The sequence below is a fragment of the Telopea speciosissima genome, chromosome 1, assembly GCF_018873765.1.
Source record: "Telopea speciosissima isolate NSW1024214 ecotype Mountain lineage chromosome 1, Tspe_v1, whole genome shotgun sequence".
Taxonomy (NCBI): domain Eukaryota; kingdom Viridiplantae; phylum Streptophyta; class Magnoliopsida; order Proteales; family Proteaceae; genus Telopea; species Telopea speciosissima.
The window spans coordinates 86002322-86013539 of record NC_057916.1 but is presented as its reverse complement, the minus strand read 5'-3'; the positions used below and the strand labels follow the sequence as shown (position 1 = coordinate 86013539).

The 11218-nt window shown below is 38.5% G+C and overlaps 1 protein-coding gene across 1 annotated transcript; it reads right to left on the bottom strand.

Moving 5' to 3' along the window:
• Positions 1-1339: 1339 nt before the first annotated feature.
• On the bottom strand, positions 1340-3276 carry LOC122658312 (cytochrome P450 78A9-like). Its single transcript, XM_043853237.1, has 2 exons — positions 2226-3276; positions 1340-1968 (listed from the first exon to the last, which is right to left on the bottom strand). Exons 1-2 carry the CDS (start codon positions 3204-3206, stop codon positions 1351-1353), a joined length of 1599 nt encoding a protein of 532 aa, XP_043709172.1. The 5' UTR covers positions 3207-3276; the 3' UTR covers positions 1340-1350.
• Positions 3277-11218: the final 7942 nt, after the last annotated feature.

Below are 11218 nucleotides of genomic sequence, written 5' to 3'. Positions count from 1 at the left end.
CTGAATGCATTTCCCATGTCATTGTCTAGTAGTCCCTTTGTGATTTTAAGTTATTTTCATACATCCATGTGTTATGAAACGCTTTAGAAATTATTTGAATAACATGGATGATTAGGTACAAATCCTCACAATTAAGAACTCAAGGAGTTCAACTCTCGTGATTGGGACCTACTAATTAATTAAAAAAACAAAAAAAAAAAAAACTTATAAACAAGAGGAAAAGAGCTTTGTGAGCCCTATAATTGGAACATGTTATACGTGACCTATCTAGATTTTCTATCATATCTAATCATCTTTTTTATTTTTTTTATTTTGATGAAAAGAAAACTCATTTATTGAAACATGTTGAACGCAAGGTATCCGCGTTACATAATTCAAATAATCAGGGAATGGAAAGTGGTCAGTTTGTCTCACACATGCAAGACATGACCCTCCGAATCAGAGAGTAAGCTGCGTTGTTAATCTCCTTGGAAATGTGGTGAATGTAGCAACTTCTAAAGTATGTGATAGGGTGCTGAATGTCCTTCACTATACTGACAATATCAAAGGGGACCGACTCTTGATCACCATTAATTGATGCGGCAAGGGTCTTGCAATCTGTCTCCACCACCAAGTCCTCTATCTAATCATCAGGTGACTCTTTGGATATGCCCTCCCCTACATTGCAAGCCCTTTGCTGTCCCTTTTTTGTTTTTTAAGGGGTCGGGAGATGAAAATTTCTATCTGAAAGTGAGGCCTTTGCCAGCACTTCTTAGATCTACCTCTCCTCCTCCACCAATAGAAGGTGAAGATGTCATTTCATAAGAGAATGAGAGGGATAGACACAGGAGCGCTTCGCTAATATCCTCTCTCTATAAACACAGACATGAAATGACCCCACTGCCTTCCAATCTATGAAAACACTCTGTAACATCTCATTGATGCTGTCTCTATGCCGCTTGTTCAAAATTTTTTGTTTTTTGAGGGGAGGGGGCGGAATAGAGAGGGTATATATATGTTAAAACTTCATTAGCATTACTTTCATGGTTTCAAAATATTTACAGCAGGAGGCGCCCAGAGTTATGAAAACTTAAAAACAAAAAACCAAGACAAGAAGTGGTAGCAAGGAGGCCAAACAAGTGAGCCGGTGAAAAAGTTGGAACCAACGGGTGACCCAACCGATAACAGTCGGGTCGGAAACTGAAGTAACCACCATCTATGCACATAATTTTTACAATTTTTTGGGGAGTAAAAATTGAGAGAGAAACAAGACCAGGTAATGTGCCTTAATTTGTCTTTTCACCACTCCGAGGCCGCAGTTTAACGGTGAGAGAGAGAGAGAGATAGATGGCCAGTGCCTTAATTTGTCTTTTAACCACACCGAGGCCGCAGTTTAACGGTGAGAGGAATGGCCATCTCACATGACAGCCTAAGCACTTCCGATAGGTCAACCGGATTCTGACCTGACGCCACCCACTTGAACTCGTGTAACAGCGACGCCACCCAAAAGATTACTGTGGTCAACCCCAGAACTTTTCCCGGACAGACTCGCCTGCCCGACCCGAAAGGAGCTAGTCTCATGTCTGAACCTAATACCGAGAGCTCCACCTCACCGTCCTTGGTTACGAACCTTTCGGGCTTAAAGTCCAGCGGGTCCGCCCACACGTTTGGGTCTCGGCTGATGGCCCACATGTTAACCATGGCGGTTGTCCCGGCTGGCACGTGTCGATCATCGACGGTCGTATCCGTGATTGCTAACCGGGCCCATGAGAGGAGTGGACCTGGTGGGTGTAGCCTGAGAACTTCCTTCACTACCGCCGACAGGTACACCATAGACTGAATATCCTCTTCCGTCACCGGTCGTGATTTCCCTACTACTCTGTCGAGCTCTTCGTGGACTTTTAATTGGATTTCAGGATGGAGTGCCATCCTTGCTAGTATCCACTCTATCAGAACTGCCACCGTATCTGCTCCCCTAAATATCATCTCCTGTTAAAACAAAAAAAAAAAAAAAAGACATTTAGTTACTATTGAAACGAAGACCTTCAGAGTTCGGTTTGAATCCAAGTCTGGTTGCAAAGCCCACAGAAAGGCAAGTATGGACATCCAAATCCGCTTTTTCTTTGGCGTCTTCTTACCCTTTTAAATTTTTTTTGTTTTGGGTTTTCATTTTTATAATTATAAGTCGCCTTAAAAGTATTTAAAAAGGGATTAAACAAGTTATCAAACTAAACAAAACTGCTTACCCAGAGGACGGCAATCATGTCGGGTTCCGATAACTTATCAGGTCCTTGAAGCGAAAGTAAAACGTCGACGAAGTCTGTGGCAATTTTCTCTTTGTGGCCAGTTGGAGCTTGAGCTCTATGCTCGGCGATGATCTTGTTCACGAACTTGTTTACTTTGGGAACAAGTTTTGAGCATCTGAGTCGGATATGTTGAGGGTCGAACCAATACAGCCAAGGCAGATGGTCGGACCAGTTGAGCTTACCTAGCAGTTCGTACCCTTCTTCAACCAACCCTCTCAGTTCATCAGTTTCGTTGTTTGAGGAATTGAGTTCGTATTGCCATCCAAAAACAGAGCACATGATGTTACTAAGAGAAGCCCGCTTCAGAGCGTCTCGGACACGAATTTCATCCGTAGAACTGTGGAACATGGACACCATCTGAGAGGCGATTTGGAACCTCTGGGCTTTGGAGCTGCTGATCTGTTTGGGACAAAAGAGATGAGTTGCTGCAATTCTGCGAAGGGTGCGCCAGTAAACACCGTAAGGAGCAAACCCAATTGCTCTGTTGAACATGAGGCTGTAAGCAGATTCTTTCACTGGGCGATCTGCGAAGACAGAGCTATTGAGGATCTCCTTGGCTACATCTGGGTTACAAGTCACGATGACACGCGTCTCACAGAGGCTGAAAGCCATGAGCCGCTTAGCTCCGTAGCGTTCCGCAGTGGAAGCCAACCGTCGGTGAGCTAGATTGGCCATAAGGTTCATGCTTCCTAAAACAGGGAGACCCCTTGGCCCCGGTATGGGCTTTGGCTTCTGCCCTGGCCCTCTTTTCCATCCATACCTTCCCCAAGCTGGCCCTCCTGGGTAAGCCCAGTAGAGGAAGACCATCCCTAGCCAAACTAAAACCAAGATACACAAAGATGAGACATAGTTATCATACGAAAACGCTCTGCATTTCGCAGCGATGGCGAAAACCCACAGCCCATCTATCTCTGTTTTCATTGTAAGAAAGAAACTTTGAAGAGGTTTCACTAACAGACAACCAGTTTGCTTCTTTTGGGTTCAGAAGTAGAAGTAGAAGGGTTTGTTTATATAGAACGAGAGAGAGGAAAGAGCGAGAGTGAAAAACAGGGGGGGTGGGGAAATTAAGAATAACCGTTAAACAGGGGCAGTAGAAGGACCGTATAACGGAAAAGGAAGTTCCGCCGCCATACGTGTATAACGGAAAAACATATCCAACGGAGAAGTAAATGCTCGAGTTAATGAATATACGTGGCAGTTTAAATGGCCCGAAGTTGTCGGGGACAATGGGGAAAGGTACACATGATGGCCATGCACTTTTGTGGGCTTTCATTTTTGGGTTCCGGGCCTCATCAGGTCACAATGACGGTCCAGTCCAGTATCTAGACCGAAATCCAGGCCGGACTATACTTTGGTATGGTGAACAGTTAACATCCCACATGGGCATACGTAACGTTCTTTGACTGCCACGTGTAAGTGTCATGCAATGTCTGTAGACCTAATCATGACAGGTCCTGCTTCCCGCGTATCGATACTTCTGGCGGTTAATTAACTATTTGCGAGATTGCGGCATCGACGGTGCTCATATGGTCATATGCTCCTTCTTTCTTTCTTCTCTTCTTCTTCTGCTTCTTCTTCCTTTCTTTCTTTCTTTCTTCTTCTTCTTCTTCTTCTTTCTTTTTTTCTCTTTCTTCTTCTTCTTTATTTTTTTATTTTTTCCTTCGAGGTAGGGGTTCAACCGGTCAGGTCTAATCGGTCTGCACTATTTCTATGGATAAGTAATTGGATCTCGTTGATTGGGACATGGATATATTTCTATTCGGTTGATCGATTTTACAGATTCATAATCATGTTCAAGGAAATCTGATTTATAATCAAACTTTGAACGAGTTAATTGACTAATCGATCATACCAAATGAACTTAAATGGCTAATCAGACAATAGATTGTCGATTATTGGTCAATCACAGTATTCGATTAGTGTCAATTAGATGACCATTGGACTACAACCTTGCATTGGGAACATTTGGTCATTGATCCATTGATGTGCGAGCTCAACATGTTTAGTAATGAATCGAGCTAATTTTGAGCCCCACCAATCAATTTAGGTCAAGGTCAACCTACTTATGAGGGCCAACTTTTGACAGTCCTAACACTAGGTTTGTCAAGAAGGTATAATTGTAAAAGAACAATGCAAGGCAAAGGTCTAATTCCATGAGGAAAAAGCATGGTATGGTAATAGGACCCATTAAAAAGAAGAAAATTTCTTTTTATGTTGAATATTATTATATAGATATCAATTTAGCTCTTCTCCAACCGAGGTGGGAGCTGAGGATCCAGCCCAACAAAACAGGGGATGTTTGGGTCATTACACAGGTGGGCTGGGCCCCATGTGATCCCATACAACCAACCAAGTTGTATCGAATTTGATTGGACTGTTTTGACCTAAATAACGATATTTTGGAATTTTGATACCACTAGTACGGTATATTTGGTAATAGCATATTAACATGTATTGAATAATATGATATTTTGGAAACTAATACCTTAAATCGTGGCTCATTTCTAATAAAAATTAAGGGAAAAGAACGGCTTAAACGGTATTGCATACCATTTAATTCTCTACCTTTAGGCTTTAGCCCCAATTGATTATTTTTTGAATGGAAGAAAAATATCTATTCTTAAGAAAATAAAAAGGTTTCGACATCTGGTCTTAACAACTTCCGAGAGTCTATTAACTCTCCTCTTCATTGGCCATTTATGGGCATGCAGTAGATACTTCATCCCTAGTCTTCTTATTAACAAAACAGCAAACAGTACTAAAGCCTTTCATAAATATATAAGCATAGATTATATAGTAACTTAAATAATTCCCAAGGCCAACCTTTGACATTCCTTAACAACTAAAGTGCAACACCTTGATTGTTAGGTCTCGGAAAGTATCTACTGCTCTAGCCCATCACTAGCTGCGCTAGCAGCTATGAGAACCACTTCCCAATAGAAGATAAAACTATGGCGCATCAATGAAGGTGTTTTCTTTTTTGGGATGGGGTTGGTGCAAGAACATCAATTTCGTTGATTAGCAAAGAACCATGCTTCATGCGTGATGTTCTTGCAAATGTATTAAACATGTTTTTCACTGCTTTTTAGGGGAGGGGTGGGTAAGGATGGACTGGTCAGATTTTGACCTTTTTAGTTTTTCTTTTCTTTTTTATATGAGAGAGGGCTTTCTACTATGTTAGTGTAAGAAGGAATCTGCACGTCATACCAATGGGGTGTGGAAAATGGTATCATTGACATGGGAACCACAAGGTGAGATGTGAGAGAGAGAGAGTATATTAATCATTATTAGTATGGGTCTCATGGCTCATTATGGTGGTACGTGTTTGCTTCTTTTTCCATTATAGATATATAGGGTTAACCTAAAACCGGACCGATAAAGAAATTAGTCTCGAAAGTTCAAACCAAAACCATAGATATAGGTCTGCTTTCTCTTAACGATGTCCTACTATCGGGTTGGCCGTAGTTTTCAAAGGTGTCAAACCAAAACCTTATCAATCACTTTTGGGAATTTTCATCCTACTGTGCACATTAAGTGTGATACAACTTAATGTGCACGTACAGTATGTAAGGTTTGGTTTAGGAACCCTAAAATCAAACCATTTAATAAATGGTTCAATTTTGGTTTCTATATTTGACATCATGAATCGAATTGAACCATATCGTTTAACACCCTTAGATATGATACAAACATCTATTTTCTTCTTTTATTTTTTGTGTTGAAAAACGATGTTTTGATGACGTATCAATCAATACAGATCGATACGAATAATACATTAATCTGTATTGATATTGATGATCGATATCGACACAGATACTGATACCATGAACTAAATAAATCCTTCTAAACTGTTCAAGCCCGATTAGACAGATAACATAAACAAACAAGCTTGGGGTTTACATCTTTTGTAACAGTTTATTGCGCAGTCATAAATCTGAAAAGCAAAATCATATCTGCCTATGCACAAATTGCCTTTAATAATATTATACTAAGGGTGGAGACACAGCGGATCAAATAAAATACCCTTTTCTTGACTCTGCTGGTCTCCTTACGGTGCGGTGTATGGGGGGCAAGGGGGAGAGGAAGCAAATGCTTGCTATTTTGGTAAAGCGTGTGAGAGTGCTTATTGCATCTCAGAGCTGATCTGAGTCAAAGAAAACCGCTATATATCCAATTCCACTACTCTCAGCTGAACCCACCTATAAGAGAAGCCTGCCTGCCTTGTATCTTTCCTTCATTAATTTGTCACCATATCTATCAACATATCAGATATTATACCAGTTATCGTGTCTTTCAAAGATGCCTAACCTATGTGGTGTTTGTTAAAAAGACGAAGAGAATTTTGAGGTCCACTACTGGCCTGTTTTGGCTTCTGGGGGATCAAAAGCTTCTTATTCACACAACAACAAGTCTTGGAATCAAGCATCAAATTAAGCTTCACACCAAATGAACAAAGAGGGGGTGATAGCTAGCTAGTACAAGTAAGCCTTTAATTACTACCTCCTTCCAGATCTTTCTTCTTGTACTACTACTTCTAAATATGTTGAAAGCTAGATTTGATAAACCCGTTCGAGTGGGCAAAGCAGAGACTAATTAGCCCACTAGTGTCACAACAGCGTACACAAGGATTGGTTTTCAACTTTTATGTGCCATGAAAGCATGATGTAGTTTTTGACAAGGAGAAAGACAGAAAGCATACCAAACCAAAAGAAAGAAAGACATAAAGAAATTCCTTTTTCAACTAGGCCGGGCTTATTAATTAGGATCTAGATCTTCTATCGCGTCGCGGGCTGCCCATCCTGCTGTGCTGCGTTGACACAAGGTGGTGCGCATTGATCGCCTTGTCCTTGCCCGAGAAGGGATAAGGCGGTCATTACACGGTGCCCTTTCCTGCGCAGACCTGTGTCTACACAGCACGTACAGGCAGGACAGGACAGCTCGCCACAGAAGATCTGTGTTGTATTAATTACTAAATAGTAATTAATATCTGGAAATATATTATGGGAGGTCTAAAGATTCTTGACTTTTTCAAGATTGGATCTTTGAATTTGAATTGAGACTTTTTATCTTGCTTTCGACCTTCCTTTGAGAAGCTTTCATCAGGGCTCTCTGTCGTGATGCACAAGTTGGTCATGAATCACCTTTCCATAGCCCATAAAATCCTTTTTTTTTTTTTTAATTATTATTTTTCAATCTTTTTGACCCCAATGGCCATGGATATAATACTTAAATTGACAGGAGATCCTACCTTCCCTACATTGTCGAGAAGAAGAAGAAGAAGAAGAAGAAGAAAATTTCAGTGTCCATTGGGGGGTCATGTGCTAATGGTAGTGGGTACTGATCGATCTCTTCTTTTGAAACTGATATATTTAACTAAAGTCCATAGAATCAAGTTTTAGGGCCGGCTTAAGGTAATTAATGTAATTATATTATAGATCATCATCATAAGCCACTCTTATTGCACCGACATGATTCGAATCCTACTCGTATCATCATGTCCTCTGTGAATTTAATTCTGCTTGTGGCGCTTTGAAATTGAGATTAGTAATAATAAGGATCTTAATCCTATTATAATGCACATTATTAAAGTAATTAACACGAAGAAAGAAAGAATTCACAAAGTCTATATATATAGGTCATATTCATTTATATAATATTCTCTTCCTTTCTATCTATCTATCTATCTATCTCTCATAGGTAGATCAGATGCAACATAGAATTGATTCAAGAACTACTATTCCTTATTTATTAATTGGTTCAAATCTTGAATTATTGATCTCGGATCTTTATCCTCTCAATTACACTGCCCGTACTTGATGTCAAGTACATCTAACAGAGGAGGCAGAAATGACTATCCTACCCCTGCCCAAACACGCTGCCAGAGATGGGGTCCACGTGGGGTCCACCTCCCTCTAGTAGATGTACTTGACGTCAAGTATGAGCAGTGTAATTGAGAGGATAAAAATTCATTGATCTCATTGGCAAGGAAGGGTTGTTGTTCATTCAACCATTGGAACATTTCTACCCTATTTAAATATATCTTTCAAAGTCATGAATACCAAACACTACTACTTCCCTATAACACCACTTCTTAAGCACACTAGCTAGCAAGATCTGTTGTAGCGAATCAAAATCTTGCTAAATGATCGCAAGCTTATCCCCCACAGCTTAGTATAAGAATCCATGTGATCGATCGAATCATATCTTTGTTTATGTGTTCTTTAGGGCTAGCTGTCAGCTCTACCATTCATATAATTCTTGGTTAGGTCATTAATCCAACCCTATTAATCAACTTTAATTTGGTCTTAGCAACTTGGTTATTGTTATTCTTTTTGAAACAGGAATAAACTATTATATTATTTTAACCCTCAGGATTCGATCCCAAGATCTTACTACAATCAATAGAAGCCCTTTATGGCTTGCTCCAACTAAAACCTTCCATTTTTTTTTTCCTTAATTTTTTTTGGGTGGGGGGAGGGGTAGGGGGTAGGGTTTAATTAAAAACTTGATCATGTCTTGCTTTCTTGGGAAAGATTCTTTTTTGTTAAACATAGCATAACCCATGAAAATGTCTAGGCCCACAACATCCATCCTTTGATCTCATTGACTGTATAATATAAGCATTACAAGGTATGCTTGCACATGATGCTGCTTGCATTAGAAAGCAGTTGTAAGCAAACACACCTTCTATAAAAATTTAATTTTAAATATCTTGATTAAAAGCAAGTCTAGAGGTTGATCAAGAGCATAACCAAACCAAAGGTGCAAATCTCTTGAAAGTTATTATACTTTAGTTGAAGTTAACTAAAACTGATTAAGAATTTTGTTACTGCTTCGGATGAAGGTATATGAAAAGATGGGATAACCATGTACACATTTTGGTGTAACGGTTTGATCCATTATGAGCAAGTGGTCATGGGTTTGAGTTTGGAAACAGTCTTTTTGCGAAAGCAGGAGTAAGGATGCATACATTATAACCCTCCCTAGACCCTATCAGTGGCGGAAGCCTTGTGTACTGGGTATGCCCCTTTTAGTTCTTGTAAAAGAGAGGGAAATAAACAAAGAGGAAAATTTCTTTATATAATTAGGTTGTGTGTTTGATGCCAATTGTGAATTCATTTTTATTTTAAATTTCAATAGTATTTGCATGCATAAACCATAAGGAGAATAGATGATCCTTCAAAAGATAAAAAAAAGTTTGGGGGAGGGAGGGAGGAAGATAAGGGTCCTCAGCTCATTTCAAGCTGGTACTGGTTTCCCAAGTCAAAAAGAAAATTCTATTTTAAGCTTGTAAACAAATGGAAATTTATCATTATTTTTTCAATTCATGTGTCAATGATGGAATAGGTAATGAGTCAAAATTATTCATTTTGAATACCATATGCAAGAATATTGTATGGATTTCATAAAATTTTTTGTCATCCAAGAAAAGAAGGAAATTTTCCCCTTAATTTGTTTAATTTACTAAGTCAAGGACTCAAGGTTATAGCTTGCTTGGGATGTTGCAGACCATATAAAGTCATTTTCCCCTTAATTTGTTTAATTTACTAAGTCAAGGATTCAAGGTTATAGCTTGCTTGGGATGTTGCAGACCATATAAAGTCTTAATGTTATTTTGTTTTTTCTTTTTTTTTTTTCCTTCCTGGTTTACCTCCTCCATGAAGACTCAACCATACATGTTGACCTAAAATAAATAAATAAGAGAAAAAGTCAAAAAAAGCCAAAAAAGATACCACTAGTGTATATATAATTGATCCCTTAACAAAATCTGATGTAAGTATATACTCTTGTCTCTAAATAAAAAAATATATATAACCCTTAACAAAATCTGTTTGGTTAGACACTCTTAGTCATAGGAAAATTTTTTAGACCTAGTTGACTGGACAAGAGAATTAAAAATAGAGCTAGGTCAACCTAGAAGCTCCTTAGCTTCTTAACTAAAAATTTCTTTGATGTGGGGTTGGTAATGGATGTGACATCCCTTGGCTTATATTAGTATTAGAGTTAAGAGGGGGAGTGAAAAGGAACTGAGATGTATACCTTCCTGTTTTTTGATAAAATGCTTAACTGATCACGCAAGTGGCCATTAGTAACTTTCATTTCAACAAGGACCCAAAGCATTAAAAACCATAAAATTCTTGAGGAATTAGAATATTATAATTAAAGACCAAATCAAATCTAATATACCAAATTAAGGGAATGAAGACAAGGGTAATTATATACTTAGGATAATTTTGCCACTTGTCAGCACTAGAGGATTCCATGTACTTGCTTGCTGAGCACACAATTTTTTACTTGTGGTAGGAGTTGGCTTTGTTTTGATATCAAGTCATAATGAAATAGATTCGTATTATGAACCTCAATAAAAAAAAAAAATGCTATACTTACAGCCACTGTCAGAAATAGGAGAAAGATCCAAAGAACAATTGTGTATAAAAAAACAGAAAAAAAAAAAATGGAATGAGCAGTTAGGATTCCTACAGGATACTTAGAAACGAGTTTTCCTTCACCCACGACAAAGAGAATCTCTTACTCCACAGCTTCTGGTGATTCTACAAACAAGGATATATCCAAAAATGCCAATGTTGAAAATGGTTTGGAACCATAGCGAACCCCCTAGAACTTTTAGAAAAAAGTAATATTAAAACAAAAATAAATAACAATTTCACAAAATATGATGCAGTTTCTTATTTTTCTATTGGTTCATGTTATTTTACTCAAAGGGCACTACAAGAAATCAAAGTTTTAGAGGCTGTAACAAACCGTTAGTGAATGTTCAGTAAACTCTGCTAAAGCCTTTTGAGGCAGTAAAAGAAAAATCACTACAAATCTGCCTCTGGATATGCTGTTGCAAATTATTAAAGTCGGTTTTGGCCAGATGATTTTTTTGTGGTCATTTTTTTTTATTGTCACAAAATATCAATCGATAAGTA